This window comes from Zalophus californianus, chromosome X, assembly GCF_009762305.2.
Source record: "Zalophus californianus isolate mZalCal1 chromosome X, mZalCal1.pri.v2, whole genome shotgun sequence".
In the NCBI taxonomy this organism is placed as follows: Eukaryota; Metazoa; Chordata; class Mammalia; order Carnivora; family Otariidae; genus Zalophus; species Zalophus californianus.
This window is the reverse complement of record NC_045612.1, coordinates 52121563-52140434: the sequence shown is the minus strand read 5'-3', so window position 1 is coordinate 52140434 and position 18872 is coordinate 52121563. Positions and strand designations below refer to the sequence as shown.

Here is an 18872-nt window from a genome sequence, read left to right as displayed (position 1 = left end):
TTTGGGTGCTCCCAAGTTGGGGGTATAAATATTTATAATTGTTAGATATTGCTGTTGGATAGTCCCCTTTATGATGATATTGTTCCCTTCTTCTTACTACTGTCATTGTTTTAAGATCTAGTTTGTCTAATATAAATATCGCTACTCTGGGTTTCTTTTGACATCCATTAACATGATAGATTGTTCTCCTTTCCCTCACTTTGAATCTGCAGGTGTCTTTAGGTCTCTTCTAAGCAGCATATGGATGAGTCTTAAATTTTTTTTAGTGCATTCTGATACCCTTTGTCTTTCTATTGGAGCATTTACTCTCTTTCTATTCAGAATGATTAATGATAGATATGAATTTAGTGCCATTGTATTATCTGTTAATTTGCTGTTTCTGGAGATTTTTTTTTGTTCCATTCTTGTCTTTGTTGCTTTTGGTCTTTTCCACTCAGAGAGTCTCCTTTAATATTTCTTGCAGGGCTGGTTTAGTGGTCACGAATTCCTATATTTTGTTTGTCTGTGAAATTCTTTATCTCTCCTTGTATTCTGAATGATAGCCTTGCTGAATAATACATTCTTGGCTGCATATTTTTCCCATTCATCATGTTGAATATATCCTGCCACTCCCATCTGGCCTGCCAAGTTTCTTTGGTGATCTGCTGCTAACCTGATTTGTGTTCCATTGTAGGTTAGGGATTTGTTTTCCCTTGTTGCCTTCAGGATTCTTTCCTTATCTCTGTAACTGGCAAATTTTACTACTATATGTCTTGGTGTTGGCCGGCTTTTGTTGATTTTGATGGGAGTTCTTTGTGCCTCCTGGATTTGGGTATTTCTTTCTTCCCCCAGATTGGGGAAGTTTTTAGCTATAACTTGTTTAAGTAAGCCTTCTGCCCCTTTTCGCCTCTCTTCTTCTTCTGGGACTCCTATGATATAGACGTTATTATGCTTTCCATAAAGGATCACTGAGTTCCCTAAGTCTTCATGAGCGATCCAATATTTTTCTTTACCTCTTATTTTCACTCTTATTATTTTCCATAATTTTATCTTCTATATTAACTTATTTGTTCATCCACTTCTTCCATAATTGTGGTCATTACAACCAGTTGGTTTTGCATCTCAGTTATAGAATGTTTTATTTTGGCCTGACTAGATTTTAGGTCTTTTATCCCTGCAGTAAGGGTCTCTCTGCTTTCTTCTATGCTTTTCTCAAGCCCAGCTAGTATGCTTATGATTGTGATTTTTAAATTCTGGTTCAGGTGTATTACTTATATCTCTTTTGATTAGCTCCCTCTCTGTGACCTCATGTTGTTTGTTCTTTTTGAATGAATTCCTTTGTCCTTGCATTTTGTCTAGGTCTTGTCTTTCGTGTGTTAAGAACACCTGTGCCTGGTCCTATTTCCGTTACAACTGAAGTGTTCAACACTCTATGATCATTAGACCTGGTGTGTGCACGGTTTTGTGTTCATTTTCTGGGGGAGGGTTCTGTTGCTGCTCAGGCTCTCAATCACACTTGCTTGTTATAAAAGGCACCTGAAGTGTACTAGGGGGTGGGGTTCGGTGTAATCGGGCCCAAGCCTCCATTGTGTGCTCTGTGCTGCTTGTTGAAAGTTCATTCATGTTGATGGGAAGGGTAAAAAATGGCATTGGCCTGCTCTCTTCCCTGGAAAGATGAGTTTGCATTCACCACTTTTCAGGAAGCCCTCTTAGAAGTGCAAACAATCTATCCTCTTGTGTCCCTGGCTTCCATCAGATCCCTGCCTCTACCATGTCTACGTTTGCACTGTCAGCCCACCCACTGGCAGTGCAATGTTCCTGTCTTTTATCTCTGGCATGTGGCTGGGTTTTAGAACTACAAATTTTAGAGACCCAGTGCAGTGCAGAACTGCCCTGATCCTCTGGGTGAGGTCTTGAGACACTGTGGCTAGTACGGGTTTGTCACAGAAAAGCAGTTGTATGACTGCTCAGGGGCTTGGGTTTTAAGGTAAAGCATAACGAAAAGCTGGCATTCAGGCTAGTTGCCCTCAGCAGGTGTCTTTGATAGGGGATGTCAAACCACATTGATCTCGTTGCTCTTCAGGGATGTGTTGACTATTATTCTCTCTTCTTTCAGCCACATAAATTTTATAATCAGTTTGTCAAGTTTAAACAACAGCAAAAATTCAGTCATAATATTTGATTACAATTGCATAAACTTGCAAAGTTGTCTTTTGAGATTCTTTTATTTGATTCTTCCTATCCTTGAACATGGCCTGTGTATCTATTTATTTACATCATTTTTAACAACTTTGAAAATGACACTGCCTAATTTATCTGTTGTTCCATATTTTAGTTTTTTTTTAAATCTAAATTAGTATCTTTACTGTTTCATCCATGTTTACTTAAATTTAGTCATATATTTAACTTATGTTTATACCTTCCTTTTTATATGACAGCTTCATTCTAGGATCATTTTATTTCTTACTGAAACACATCTTTTTAGAGTACCTTTAATGAGATTTTGGTCATAGTAAACACTTTAAAGTTTGATAATATGTTTATTTCATCTTTGAACTTAAAAGATATGCAATGGATATATATTCTAGCTTTCAAATTATTTTCTCTCAGCAGTAAACAGATTATTTCACCAATAGCTGGTTTTGATTGTTGTTAAGCAACATTAATTCTTCTGTTTATCCTGATTCATTGGGCTTCCTGAATTTAATGATTGTTATTTTATCCATACAAGAAAATTATTAGCCTTTTTTTTAGCCATTTTATTTAGAGTATTATCTTTTATTCTCTCTATTCATAGTTGCCTTTGTAATTCTAATTGAACATATTTTAAACATTCTCACTCTGTTTAGGTTTTCTTGTGTTTACATCTCGTAGTTTGTCTTTATGTCGTGTACTTTACTGGATATTTTTTAGGCCTGTTGTCCAGTTTACTTATTCTTTTTATGATTTGTGCCTCATCTTCTGTTTTACCTAATCCAATGAATTTCTTATATCAATTATTACATTTCTTATCTCTAGAAATTGTTTTTCCAGTATTATATCTTGTGTCTTTATAAGTCTAATTCTATCGTTTGTTTTTGCTGACTTACTAATGTTTCTCCACGGCTTTCTATGTTATCTTTATTTTTATTGTGAACTAATGATTACTTAACTTTATCTGTGAGAATACTTTGAAACTGAAGTTTAAAGGTACTTTTTTCTTGGAAATTTGCATGAATTATTGCCAGACATCTGCGAGCACTACCAAAGACTAATCACTTTAAATTTAAATTCATTCTCTCTCTCTATCTCTCCTTCAGTATGTGTGTGTGTATATATATATACACACATACATATCCTTCAGTATGTATATTTATGTATGTGTATATATATGTATGTATGTAGGTGTGTGTGTACAAATACACACACTTGTTGATTTGGTCTTTTTTTTTATTTTTTGACAACTAGGTAGTTAAATTCTGGCCAAAAACCTGCATGGGCGGTGTCTTGTGGTTAGAGATTTATAGGGGAGAAACCCCATACCCTAGATCCCAGAGTCAAGGCAAAAGTAGGCAAGATTTCATACTGTTTTCCTCTGTGGGTGAGCATTGTTTTTTCTTAAAGGTAAGCCTTTCACTGGGGATATTATCTTTTGGGGTCTTATATTTAAATAAGGAATTGAATTGAATTTTCCCTCTCATCTTGTAAAAGGTCTAGGCTTTGTGTATGCACCATCTTAATATTTTAGGCACATTAAAGCTGAAATCTCTAGACCACTGGAGATTGGTAGATGTTCCTAAGATCGTCTTAGTCTTCAGTATTTGGTTATGTCTCTGGATTCATGTTTTTTTTTTTTAAGTATTTTTAAAGAATTTTATGTGTTCTATAAATTGACAGCCCCTACTCCATTTGACTACCTAGTTGACTAGGATAACCAGTCAGCTAGAAGTAAAAGTATTTTCTAAACTATCTCAATGGTGCTTTTATTGGGAAGTTGGGACAAACCTATTGGATACTTCTCATCTGCCACCATGTTTAAGTCAGTGTATTTTACATTCCAAGTATGCCAAGTATTGTTTCTGCTTAGTTAAAAATCATGTTGTCAGCTTGACATGGATACCTGATGTGTCAAAATGTCCAGTGCATTATGAATGTTTCATATTGGCTTTATACTTTTATGCTTATTTTGGATGCAGGTGTCTATAACCTGTTCTTACATGAAAACACAGAAGTAGGGGCCCCTGGGTGGCTCAGTCGGTTAAGCGTCTGCCTTTGGCTTAGGTCATGATCCCAGGCTCCGGGAATCGAGCCCTGCATTAGGCTCCCTGCTCAGCGGAGAGCCTGTTTCTCCCTCTCCCTCTCCCTCTGCTGCTCCCACTGCTTGTGCTCTCCCTCTTTCTCTCTGTCAGATAAATAAATAAAATCTTATAAAAAAACAGAGATGTAAATACTTAAGGATAGTCAATCATGTATAACAGTTTCTAGTATAAATCTCTTCAACTAATTGAAATGACTTTCTGGTACTATGGTCTCAGAAATAGAAGCAACCTCGTGTTTGCGTGTTATTGTTTCCCTAGATAGTGGTGTTTTTACATTTGGATCTGCATAGGTATGGTAGCATTCTGATATTTCATGTTTTCTTTATATGCATATTCTGTTAGTGTGCTAATTTTCACAGTATACATGGAATTGCATCATTTCATTTGACCAAACAAAAATCAAGGGAGAGAAACACTGACTTTGTGAAGTGAAATGATTGGGTATAGATGAGTAAACACCCCTGTAGAGTTGGCTGAAATTTCCAGGTATTTTTTTGGCATAGTCTACATCAAGTGCATTGCAATACTCTCATTTCATGATCTCTAAGCTGTTAGCACTCTTCAGACTCCCTAGATAGTTGTATTGACTGTTGGAGTAATATTCAGCTTTGGAGACATCTATATATAGTATTTAATAATAATGCATCCTTGCATTTGTGGCAGTTTGTCATGGACATTTTAAGGTGATATCTAATGAAAGCAGAGTATAGCATAAACAGGATACTGTATATCTGTTACCTGTTTTAACAGATATGAATCTATTATGTATCTGAGAATATCAGTTTGCCCACTTATATGAGAAGATATTTTATATTTTATTTGAAATATGTTAATTTTAAAATACATATAAGTTATATAATTTGTAGAAGAGTATTAATCACATGGATAGTCTGTGTTATATTTAGGACGAACATATTACAGCTAGACCTGGGCATACACACCTCATATTTTATTCAATATTCATAGTCATTCATTCTGTATATTTTATATTTTTAATTCTAAAAATCACCTTTTAGGTTTAATATGATTTCCGATTTTGAGTACAAAGAGGGAGATAAATGAAATTGAAGATAATCAGCATCAAAGGAATAGTGTTAGTAATTATCTTCCAGATTAAGTGTAAATCATATACATTATTTTAGGAAGCAATGCATTTCCTCAACAAATAGGATCGTGACATTAGCAGGAGTTGAATTTTTTATGTACAAAGTAGTCACAATTTTTCTTATTATTATAGAAGTTGTAAATGTATCTGTGATCGCCATCAACCGACGACAGAGCTAGAATACTTTGACACATTTAATTGAGCTTAAGTTAGGAAATGTTTGAATACCATGTGATTTCTGTGCGTATATTTTTGGCTGTAGAATGTAAAAGGATTGAACTCCAAAGAGATTTTGCTGGTATGAGTTGTTAGAACTTGTGACTGAGGGGTAATTGCCAGTTTGAAAGCTTAGAAGATGGAGAGAATGCCAGTTCTTGTTGGCAGAATGGGACTGTTAGGAGATGCTGATAAGAGGTAAGAATCAGTAAGAAGCTGATAAGATAGAGGTAAGAATAAGAGTGCAGATGAATTCTCCTTTAGATTTGTTCAGTTTGAGTTAATGGTAGGACATCTAGGTGGGACTGTCAACAACAAGGAACTTGAAGCTGGCTACCATGGTGAGAGCTGGAGCTGTTGGTTTGGCATTATTAACACTGAGGTAATGTTGATCCTGGGAGGGTCCATGAGCTTTCTAGAGGACTGGAGAAAAGTCCTTACATGGGACAAGTTGATGATTAAATAGGTAGGAAACCTGTCAAAGCCTGCCTCTTTGGAAGACACAATTGTTATACTCCAAGGTCAGGAATTTTCTCATCAAGAGTTCAATGCTTGTGTGTAAAGGGGTGGCTCTGTGGAGAGGGCTAGAAAAGCTCCCCCTGAATGCTTTAGGCCAGTTAATCAGCATTTTAATATACTTTAGTTGGCTTTTTGAGTCTATTATAGGAGTTGTAGAAATGTTAGTAATCAAATCAAAAGGAGAGAATTGTAGCATGACCACCTGACAAGAAATATATTTTGAATAAAATACAATACAAATTATTGTCAGTCATATGTTGATTATGGATCCACTGTGTAGTTAGGTGTATATATGGCTCTTTTGAACCTGTAATCCTCATGAGGGCAGAATCTCTAGTGGTTAACATGGTGGCAATCCCATATTTGGCAGCCAGTATATATTAGCTGCATGGACGAAAGAAACACAAAATAAGTATAGAACCAGGCCCAGCGTCAACATGTATGCCATTTAACCCAAAGAACAAGTGCGCATAAATGTGATTTAAGAATATGAAATATATGCACATAATTTGAGATATGCCATAAGAAAGTATTGAAAAACATATAATGAAGTAGAATGGTCAAGGGACTGAGTTTTTTAACTAGATAAAATGGGAGAGGGTTGTGTTAAGATCACAGAGATTTATTCAGGACTTTGGGGAAACATGTCTGGATTTAAAAAAGGAAATAAAGTATTTGTAAATATAAGTTAAAATAATTCTGTTTTGTATACATATGTATGTATCTCCTATATAATTCTATATGAAATATAAATATGTGTATGTCTATACATACACACCCTGTAATAATATATTTTTAAAGGAATAAATAATAAAAAATAGAAATATTGGCCGCAATTCATTTATGTGGCGAATGATAGACTTAATTACGTGAACCTAACTCGACTCTTCTACTACTAAAATGACTTAATGAGATATAAGACAAAAAAGAAAGGTTATGTTTTAGGAAGAAGGAAAGGGCATTATGGTTCAATACTATCACTTAACTAACCTTTTAAGTGTGCAATTAACATTTAAAGGAAATAAAGTTTTGAAAGTATTATAGAGTAATTGTAAAAATGTAAAAAGTAGTTAAAAGCCCATTGTCTCTTAGGAGAAATTCCTTCAGATAACAGTGACAATCATCAGAAAGTAGATTTGTGATATGTAAAAGGCGAAGAAAAATCTGCTCATTTAGTGACATAGTTACTGCTTTCCCCTTTGTTGTTTTCTTTGTAAACTCCTGCTCATTGACATTTTCTAGGATGAAACTTTCGTATTGACTGACAATTGATCTTTTAAACACAAATCTTGAAGTATTTGAAAGAAGATGCTCAGTACTAAACAGGAGGAGTGGGAGGGAGAAATGGAGGGATGCAACTTATATTTGCCTATCACTTCACAATTTGTCAGAATCTAAATTGCATTTTAAAATTTATAATTTCTAGCTTCTATTACGAACAGCTTTTCACTTACAGAGTGTGTCAGAACTCACCTCTCCAATTTATTTAGAGAATATAAGTAGTGATAGTATCACTAAGCTACCAAAAGTCAAAAGCTGTATTAAATTTTTTAAGTTTAAAATACTTGTCCAGTCTTCATCAGTTCACCTGTATTTTTCTTTTATTCCTAGTTACTATTGCAGGACCCCAACTCTTTCCAAAAGCCCCTACATTAGATCTTTTTAGGGGTCTCCAAAAATATCTTATGCATCCCATGAACTAAATTTGTGCTACCATGTGGCAGTTGTGGGTAATTTTCCTCATTTCCTGTTTTGAAGCTTCTCCTAAGGATGACTGTATATGGGGAGAAGGGAGGAGTTTTCCCATGGGCCACAACTATTGTGTACTGAAGCCCTCTGTGTGCGAAGGGTATGCAGTGTTCTATGCAAAATACAGAAACATATGTTTCTTCCTTTCTCTCCTTTTTTAATATACTTGACTAGAGGTGTACCAAAGTGTGCTCATCATACAGCTTCCCTTTCCACAGCACTCAGACATTTGACTATGTTGGGGGTGGGCAGGCTGGGCCTGGTGATACAACCAAGAAACCCATATGCTGCACTCAGAATCACTCCAATCCTTTTGAAAATACAGACTTTCTTCCTGCATTTTTAAAAATATTTTATTTATTCATTTGAGACAGAGAGAGAGAGTACATGAGCAGGGGGAGAAGCAGAGAGGGAGAAGCAGGTTCCCCGCTGAGTCAGGAGCCTGATGTGGGACTTGATCCCAGGACCCTGGGACCACGACCTGAGCAGAAGGCAGACGCTCAACCATTTGAGCCACCCAGGTGCTCCCATCTTCCTGCATTTTAAAATGCAGGTTGGCTTTCTTATTGCATGATACACTTCAGTTAGGCAGGAAATTTCTCTCCCAGGAAGCCCCTTAGTCTACCATACAAATGGAATTCCAGGTGATTCCTCAGACTGTCCACTTTAGTCTCAAACCATGCCTTGAACTTGTATATATATTTTTTTCATTTTCTCTCTTGACATGCTTTTGATGAGTAAGTTAAAGAGAGTGGAGGCAAGTGAGTACTGGTTTGTCTCTCTTTTGTCATCTTATCTTCCTGCCTCTTCTATTCAGGAATTTATGGGCATGAAAACATACTAATGTTCAATCTTATAATACATCTTTGTGTATAAAGTTTACTGTGTATGTAAAAAAAATCAGGTATCTTTAGGGATTGACTGTGATAGCCACTTGCAACATGGGATTCTAACAGAAGCTGATTCATTAAGCAATAAGTAGTAAAATAGTAGTCTGCATTTGTTACACATGAGAGGGAGTGAGTTTTATTCCAAATCTTACTTGTAAATAGAACCTACTAATCACTGGCAGTTATATAAGTTTGTAACACAGTCATAAAATGGTACCCAGAGTCAGAATACATCTAAGTCCACTGAATGTGTTAAATATTTCATATAGCTGAAGAGAAGAAACAGTATGTCACCTACTGTGGAGCCTGCATTCTGAAGATGAGTTATCAGGTTACCTATAGCTAGAAGAGAAACAAAATAACAGTGTTTCACATTCTGAGCTGAAATTTTATTTTAGTCCTGATTCATACTATTGTACTTATTTTCACAGTTAAAATTGAGATGAAAAGTTTGAAATATGCAGAATTGATATTTTTTTAATAATTTTAATACCGTTCTTAATCTTTCTAGCTTAGTTGCCTTGTAGTGACAATTATTGAAGTACCCAAACTGATTCTTTGTTTTTCATAATAACAGACTTTACCAAAAATCCCATTAACAGAAAAATTTTTAAAAAACAATTGAGTAATTTACATGTATTGAAAATTGTTCTGGAGAAATGGAAATAATATATTGGTATTTACTTACCTTTTCATTTTATAAAAGAAAATTATATTAATGAGGCAAAATAATGGATGTTCTTAATTTCATTTGGTTATATGTACATGTTGTTATATCAGTATTCATATTTCTTTTAAGTGAAAGGGCGTGATATTTTAAATTTAGTTTCATCAGTTACACAATGGATGCCATTGCAGGCCTAGAGTTTAATGGAAATGCAAAATTAACTGGAAGGAGGGAAAATATAAGCAGAGAGAACAAAAGATAACTTGTACAGTTGTACAGAACATGATACAGTAATTTCCCATGGGACTTAGCTATATGTTGCCTGCTGTTTCTTTTAATGTGTACTTGTGTTTATTAAGGGATATTGGCCTGAGGTAGTAGTCCTCTTGTATCTTAGACCAGTTTTGATATCAAGGTAATGATGGCTTCATAGAATGAGTTAGGAAGTGTTCCCTTCTCTTAATTTTTTTGGAAGAGTTTGAAAAGGAATGGTGTTAATTCTTATTTAAATATTTGATGGAATTCATCAGTGAATCTCTCAGGTCCTGGGCTTTTCTTTGTTACTAGGTTTTTGGTTACTTACACAATCTCCTTACTTGCTATAGGTCTACTCAGATTTTCTTTTTTTTCTCCCCTGGACTCAGTTTTTGTAGTTTGTGTGTTTCTAGGAATTTGTCAATTTCTTCTAAGTTATCCCATTTGCTAGTGTACAGTTGTTCATAGTATCCTCTTATAATCTTTTTTTAATTTCTATAAAATCAGTAATAATGTCCCAACTATCATTTCTGATTTTAGTTATTAGAGTCTTCTTTTTGTTGTTGTTAGTCAATCTAGCTAAAGATTTGTCAATTTTGGAATCAACTTTCAGTATCATTGTTTTCACTCTATTGGTTTTCCAGTTCTCTAATTAATTAATTACATTTTACCTCTGTTCTAATTTGTAGATTTCCTTCTTGCTTTGGTTTAAGTATGATTTTCCTCTAGTTCTTTAAGGTATAATACAATTAGGTTATTGATTTGAAACCTTTCTTCTTTTTTAATGTAGATGTTTATTGCTTTAATTTTCCTTTTAGCTCTGCTTTTGCTGAATTCCATAAGTTTTAGTATGTTGTGTTTTCATTTTCATTCATATCAAGGTATTTTCTAATTTCCCCTGTAATTTCTTCTATGACTCATTGCTTTTTAAAGAGTGTGTTATTTCTGCATATTTGTGAATTTTCTCCTTTTCCTTTGTTATTTATTTCTAGTGACATTTCCATTGTGATCACAAATGATATTTTGCATGATTTCAGTCAGTTAAAATTTATTAGGACTTGTTTTTTTGGTCTGATATGTGATATATCTTGGAGAATGTTCCATGTGCACTTAAGAATGTACATTCTGCTGTTGTTAGAAAGACTGTTTTGTATAAATTTATTAGGGGTAATCAGATTATAGTGATGTTCAAATTCTCTATTTTCTTGTTATTCTTCTGTCTTCTTATTCTATCCATTATTGAAAGTGGAGTATTAAATACTCCACCTATTGGGGCGCCTGGGTGGCTCAGATGGTTAGGTGTCCAACTGTTTGTTTCGGCTCAGGACATGCTCTCTCAGGGTTGTGGGATCAAGCCCTGCATCAGGCTCTACACTCAGCGCAGAGTCTGCTTGTCCCTCTCCCTCTGCTATGCCTCTCCCTTTCTCTGTCTCTCTTGAAGGTAAATAAATAAAATCTTAAAAAAATACACCACCTATTATTTTATTTATTTTTTAAGTTTATTTGTTTAAGTAATCTCTACACCCCACATAGGACTTGAACTCACAACCCCAAGATCAAGAGTCACATGCTCTTCTGACTGAGCCAGCCATGGGCCCTTCCACCTATTATTTTAGAACTGCCTTTTCCTCTCTTCAGTTCTGTTAATTTTTATTTAATATATTTTTGAGCTCTGCTTTTAGTTGGGCATTTGCTTATAACTATATCTTCCTGATGGCATTGAAAATTTTATCAATATAGAATATCCTTCTTTGTCTCTTGTTACTTTTTTTATTTCAAGTTTATTTTGTCTGACAATAATATAGCCACCACAATTTGTTTCTGTGTGTGTGTGTGTATGTGGTTACTGTTTACATGGAATATGTTTTTCCATTCTTTTGCTTTCAACCTCTTTGTATCTTTTTATCTAAAGCTGAGTCTCATGTAGACTGTGTATAGATAAATATGTTTGTTTTTAAATCCAATCTTCCAAGCTCTTTCAATTGGAGAATTTAATTTATATACATTTAAAGTAATTATTCCTAAAGAAGGGCTTAATTCTTCCAGTTAGCTGTTTTCTGTATCTCTTACATGTTTTTGTTCCTTAATTTCTCTATTACCATTTTTATACTTAATTTGTTTTTGGTAGCTTACTATTTTGATTCCCATATTTATTTCTGTGTTTTCAGTTATTTTCTTATTAGTTTCGTTAGGGATTATAATTAATATCTTAAACTTATAACAACCCATTTTTAATAGTACAAACTTAGTTTTCATAACATGCACTCTTCCTATACATACTTGTTCCTTTTATATTGTTTTTGTCACAGATTGCATCATTGCACATTGTATGATCATTAACATAGATTTTTAATTATTGTGTTACTCATTTGCCTTGTAAATCATAGAAAAATGTTATAAACCAAAAGTACAGTAACATCAGGTTTTATATTTATGTAATTCCCTTTATAATTGTTCATTATTTCTTATGTCTTTGAGTTACTGTTTAGTGTCCTTTTATTTCTGTCTGTAGGACCTCTTAGTATTTCTTACAGAACAGGTTTGCTAGCAATAAATTATATTTGTTGTTGTTGTTAATTTGGGAATATCTACTTTCTCCATCATTGTTTAAAGGAGGATAGTCTTGCTGGATACAGAATTCTTGGTTCAGAGTTTGTTATTTTTTTTTTTTTTTAATTTCAGGACTTTAAATATGTTATCCCACTACCTTTTTGCTTACATTGGAGAAATCAGACATCAGTCTTATTGTGGATCCCTTAAATATGACAATTCACTTCCCTCTTGCTGTTTTAAAATCACTCCCTTTCTTGGCAATTTGACTCAATGTGTCTCAGTGTGGACTTCTTTCATGTCCTGCTCAGAGCTGATGTATTTGTTCATAGTTTCCTTTAGCTCATTGAACATATTTAAGATAGTTGATTTGAGTGTTTTTGACTAATTCCAATATCTGAGTTTATTCAGGGATAGTTTCTGTCATATTCTTTTTTTTTTCCTGTGTAGCTTATGCCTTTCTGTTTTTTTGTTTGTTTGGGGTTTTTTGTTTTTGTTTTTGTTTGCAGGCCTTATGACTTTTTGTTGTTTTTGAGAACTGGACATTGAGTCTATTTTAACTCTGGAATTTGGATTTTTCTACTCCTCACTGACTACTGATTTTTGTTTGCTGAGAGCTGTAACTATTTGTTTGTAATTTTTCCCAACAATTGTTGCAAGCTGTATATTCCTTGTGTATGGTTACTGGATTTAGGGTTTTATTATCTCTGCTGTCAGCCAGTAATCTGACAAAGGTTTCCTTAAATGTCTGGTTCCAAAAAGCAGGGGAGGTATTTCTGTCTATTTAAGTCTTCTGATAGATGCCATCTTGGGAAGCTACTGCAACCTAAGAGGGTTGAAACCAAGGCAAGCACCTGTACTGGCCCTTCAGGAAACTGCCAAACCAACCAAAATGCACATCCTCAAATTTCAAATAACATGAGTCCCACTGCCCACCCTGGCATTAGCCAGCACCTCAGGGACTCAGGCATTATCTTCACAGTGGTGCTGAGGAATGGGGTTTGATACCTGTTTTGTGCATGTTGTTCTCTTACCAAAGAACAGCAGTGTCTCCCTTCAACAAACACTTCCTTTGTTGTAAGTATCCAATTAGGTTTCAGTGTTTTGAAGTAGTTTATTTACTCTTTCTAGCTCAGTAATTACTTTTGTGGTGGGACCAATCCCTGGAATGTACTTTTCTGCCATTTTGTGTCAACCTTACTTTCTTAAATCTCTTTTTCCTGCTTTTCTTCGTTTGATATGTCTTTTGAAATCCCATACATGTTCCCAAAATGTTGGTTGCATGCTAATGAAAGGATAATTAAAACTGTATCATAGTCCAAAATATACTAGGTTGAGAAGAATTAATCAATTTTGATTCTCTTCAGCATCAAACTTGAACATGTGTCGGACTTCATTACTTTCGCTTGGTTCTCCATTAGAGTGGGAATGCATTGTGTATATTAAATACATTGTAACTAATGGGAGATTTTTTTGCAGGCTTTGTGTGGTTTATAAGATTAAAGATTATTCCAAATTTTGCCAATTATGAAGAATAGAGTTGACTTTTATTATTATTATTACATGTAATTTAATTCTGTTTTCCAAATGAATTGACTTCCTGATAGAAAATAAAGCTTAAAAATTATGCTATATAAGTTTAAGGCCCGGAAAGTTAGTAATTTTTTAATGTCATTTACTTCCATATGATCTTTTTATTTATCATTTATGTACTGCAGTGCATGGAAAGCAAATGCATTTGTACATTTATTCACATTAAATTGTAGTTCATTTTTTGGTTATTTATTTGGGAGAGAAGGGGAGTATACACTAGTGGTATAACAGAATCGCAATCAGAAATTTACTATCTTGGGCGCCTGGGTGGCTCAGTTGGTTAGGCAACTGTCTTCGCCTCGGGTCATGATCCTGGAGTCCCTGGATCGAGTCCCACATCAGGCTCCCTGCTCAGCGGGGGGTCTGCTTCTCCCTCTGACCCTCTTCCCTCTCGTGCTCTCTGTCTTTCATTCTCTCTCTCAAATAAATAAAATCTTTAAAAAAAAAAAGAAAAATTTACTATCTTAATCACTTTTAGAGTTGTTAATGCAGGGTTAATAGTCCTAATAATAAAATATTAAACTTTTATACTTTTATTTCTTTTTAGAACCTTGTAAAACATCTTCCTGAGCAGAAAGTACTCGGTGAATTAGCACAACTGAGGAATGAATATGATGACCTCTGTGAGCCTGAGCAATTTGGAGTTGTGGTATGTATCTAGCATAAGGGCCCACAAACTCAGCTGTGATGTAATAATTGTCAGAAACAGTGAAAAGGACATTTCAATTGTTGATTTTTTTCAAACTGTGTATCTACATATTTTTTTTTCAAACTGCATATCTACATAATTAATTATAACATTGTCAGGAAAAAAACCTTATTATTATTTGTAATGGTTTTGAAAAATTAAGAAATTTGGATTTATATTCTACAGAATACCTCAAGGTATCTCATGGCATCTCCTCCATACTAGTGCAGATATTTAATTCTATTAATATATGAAAAGTAGTATGTATTGTATTGGCTATTTTTTCTTTTGTTTCGATCTTGATGTTAGAATTTGCCCCCTCCCCAATCTAGGCTAAATAAAAGAGTAGGAACTAGATAAATAGCAATATTTTAAAAAACTTTTTTGTTATATACATATTGTGTTAGAGAAAGCACAAGAATTTTTAGATTTCCTATAGAGTGTCATTAATTAATTGAAAACTTTAAATACAGTTTCAGTTGGGAAGAAAATCTCATAAATGCATATCATACTTTAGTATGATTAAATCGTTACTGGAATGAGTTATGTTTCCTCATCCCCTCTTCATTTTAAGGGGTACAAAAGATGACTAGATATAAATTATGTATTAAAGAATATAGTTATATGTTTTAAGCATTCCTCAAAACTGCTATTGAAATAATGGGCAAAAAAATGGGAAAGAAGGGATGGTGATTTATTTAATTTCTTGGAGGAAAAAAAACCCATTTTTAGCTTAGGTATTCAATACAAGTTTGTTCAGTGTATGGATGAGCAGCTGTACTATGGCTGCTAACTTTACCCTGGCTCCCTAACAATTTCACATCTGAATACGAAGACTCAAAATTAACCTCGGAACTAGTAGTCAAATACTGTGTTTCGTTTAAATATATTACCTTTTCAAGGACATTACAGAGTAGTTTGTGCTATGTAAATCACCCAAGGTAGTATCCATCAGGATTCGCCAAATAAAGTTTAGATAATCTCATATCTAGGAAAATATTTTGGAAATAATAATAGGCCCTAGTCTTTTAAGTACCTGCTATTTGTGTTGCCATTATTATTTATAGAGAAAATGTATTAGGGTGCTTAGAATAATATCTTATATATAATAGATAATAAATGTCTATTGAATTGAATTATAAGGCAATTATTAAACCCAAGTGTGAGCCTGAGATTAAACATAGCATATTTTAGATCTGTAAAGTAAAAATTATATTAAAACATATTTCTGCGGGTCAGTGCTAAAATTAAATTAATTTCAGTGTGAATACACTCAAAGACTTTTTAATCCTCAAAATCTATCGACAGCCTATATTTCAGAACATTTCAGAAATGTGTAGGATCATCTGCAGTAATGAGAGAGGCTCCAAACTGGCTGTCTCGCTTCTGCTAATTGCCCCCTCAATACAATTAGTGTGTAGTCTACTTAAAATCTATATCCAACATGTGATTTCTATATTGAAAACCTTCAGTGTCTCCTGGAATTTATAGAATAAAACCTGAGCTCCTTAGTATGCTCATTGTGCCTCTAACTCTGTGGCTTTTTATCTGTCTGTTCTCTTTGATGAACCGAGTGAATTGGTATCTTTATGACGTTTTAGCTTTTACCTCAGCGGGACTCTCATTGCCATTTCAGCAGTTATTTTACTTGTTCCTCTTCAGCAGCCTTTCATTTTCCATAGCAGCTATACTGTCTCTTACCTGCTCTCCTCAGGTCTTCTCTCCCTCCCCTTCCCATTCTTTTCACTTAATACCAACAGTGTAATCTCTTACCAGAGAAAAAGGAAAGCATGTAGGCTTTTAGAACCTCCAGTATCTCTTCTACCTACAAGGCTATCTCCAGACATACCTTTTATTAACCTATTCTCTGTCAAATCTCAGGAAAAGGGATACCTTATTATTATGACCAATATAATTGTTGTTGGTATTATTACTTATAGAAACAAAATGTATTAAAGAGTTAGCACTTTTATCAGCTCCATATTATGAATGAGGAAACCCCGTCTAAGGAAGGCTAGGGACCTTGTCCCAAGGTTCAAAGTAAGTAGTAGATGCAGAATTCAAACCCAGGCAGTCTGACTTCATAGATGGTGTTTTTATTCCTTTTTTTATTTTAATATTTTATTTTTATTGAAGAATAATTGACATACAGTATTATATTAGTTTTAGGTGTACAAGATAGTGATTTGATATTTATATACTTTACAAAACGGACACCACAGTAAGTCTAATTACCATCTGTCACTATACAAAGTTATTACAATATTATTGACTATATTCCCTATGCTGTACATTACATCCCTGTGTCTTATGTATTTTATAACTGGAAGATTGTACTTCTTAATCTCTTTCAGCTGTTTCATTCATCCCTCCACTCCCCTCCCATTTGGCAACTACTAGTTTATTCTCTATATGTATGAGTCTGTCATTGTTTTGTTAGTTCATTTTTTTGGGGGGGGGAATCCATGTGTAAGTGAAATCATACGGGATTTGCCTTTTTTTTTTTACTTATTTCACTTAGTATAATACACTCAAGGTCCATCCATGTTGCAAATGATAGGATTTCAGAGTAATATTATATTACACACACACACACACACACACACACACACACACACACACACACCATATCACACCTTCATTCATTTATTGATAGACATTTAGGTTGCTTCCATATCCTGGATATTATAAATAATGCTGTGATGAACATAGGGTGTATATATGTCTTTTCAAATTAGTGTTTTTGTTTTCTTCTAATAGATAGAGTGCTTTTAACTGCTATACTGTTCGGTTGTGTGCGTGTGTGTGTGTGTGTGTGTGCGTGCGCACGTGTGTGTGAGATGCTCTACTACATGCTAATTTACTTATCTCTGGGGCATTATTATGTCTCTTTTTCTAAGATTTTATTTATTTATGAAAGAATATGCACTTGCATGTGGGGAGGGGCAGAAGGAGAGAGAGAATCTCAAGCAGATTCCCCACTGAGCAGGGAGCCAGATGTGCAGCAGTGACCTGAACAGACACCAAGAGTCCGATACTAAACCAACTGAGCCACCCAGGTACCCCTGGGCATTATTATCTCTTGCTTATTTTATACTTCTATTATTTTATGCCTCTTCAGTTTTTCATTCTGCACTTTGACTTTCTCTTCAGGGAAAAAAAAAACAAAAACTTAAGTCACTCACTGCCTAAAACTGAATAAATTGATAGCTGCATAGGTGGATAAATAAAAATCATTTATTGACTCTGAGGTCCCTGATAGCTGCTGCTCTCTATTTCCTAGCACCTATTTTTTCAAAGATTAGTCCTCTTTTGCTTTTTAGTTCCTTACTTCTCATACACTATTCAACAAACAATAATTAGAATTCTCCCTTAAGAAGTGCATTGAAAATTATCTAAGAGAGGTCATTATTACTTCCTAATTGCATCTAAAATATACATCAGATCTCCTCTTCATCTGTGCCATTACCACCTTAGCCCAAGCCAACATCATCATTCTCTTTAACAATTATGATCTACTTATAGCTTGTTTTCCGCACTCCTGCAAAAGCCTTTCTCCAAGTCATTCTCAGCACAGCCCTCAAATGTGGCATTTCTGAGTTCATTTGTGTTGTATCATACATTTATCTGCTTAAAGCATCAGTGCTCTTGTATGGCACTAAGGCTGCAATATAAACTCCTCACCAGAATTTACCACCTCTCCCACTTCTCTCTCCTGTTGCTTGGCTTCTTGGTTATTATACTTCCACCACAGTATATTTTATTTTTCTGTGCTTTGAATTTACCAGGCTCTTTCCTGCCTCTGGCCCATTACACATGCTGCTGCTTCTTACTCTCACTTGCTGCCTGCCTTTCTTGTTAATTCTTCCACTTTTAGCTTAAAGTTCATTTTCCCAGTGATACCTTCACTTGCCTATCAATCAAAATTAAGGCTCTCTATTAAAATCCCACAGAGCACCTTTTTTTTTCTTTTCCTTTCTAGAGATTATCATGGTTCTTAGTTAAATATTTATTTCTGAGGTTGTTTATTGAATGTCTATAAACCCCCACTAGATTGCAACTTCAAGTACATGCATCATGCTGATTTTATTCACATGGTATATGCTTAATATATATTTGCTGAATGTATAACTTGAATGCAAAATCAAGTGGGTTCATTTTAGTCCTGTTTAATTCTGTATCCATGTGGCACTTGGTAACATTGAAGAATTTAGCTTATCCTTATTGAAAACTTTTCTTTATGTTCCTTTTCTAACAATAAATACTTTCCAATTTCATTCTTATAACCTCTGCCAGTGCCCTGCAGAGTTTACATTATTATATAACTTCTTGAATGATAAAAACAAATCTCATCAGTTAGTAA

General features: G+C 34.4%; 1 protein-coding gene across 5 annotated transcripts in view; it reads left to right on the top strand.

Moving 5' to 3' along the window:
• The window catches only part of DIAPH2 (diaphanous related formin 2), a 956101-nt gene that overhangs the window by 454908 nt on the left and 482321 nt on the right, over nucleotides 1-18872 (top strand). For all 5 annotated transcript variants that reach the window (XM_035725382.1, XM_027607475.1, XM_035725381.1 and 2 more), the window contains one exon: nucleotides 14369-14470. In XM_035725382.1, the coding sequence (XP_035581275.1) occupies nucleotides 14369-14470 (102 nt within the window). The remainder of the gene's footprint in view (nucleotides 1-14368; nucleotides 14471-18872) is intronic.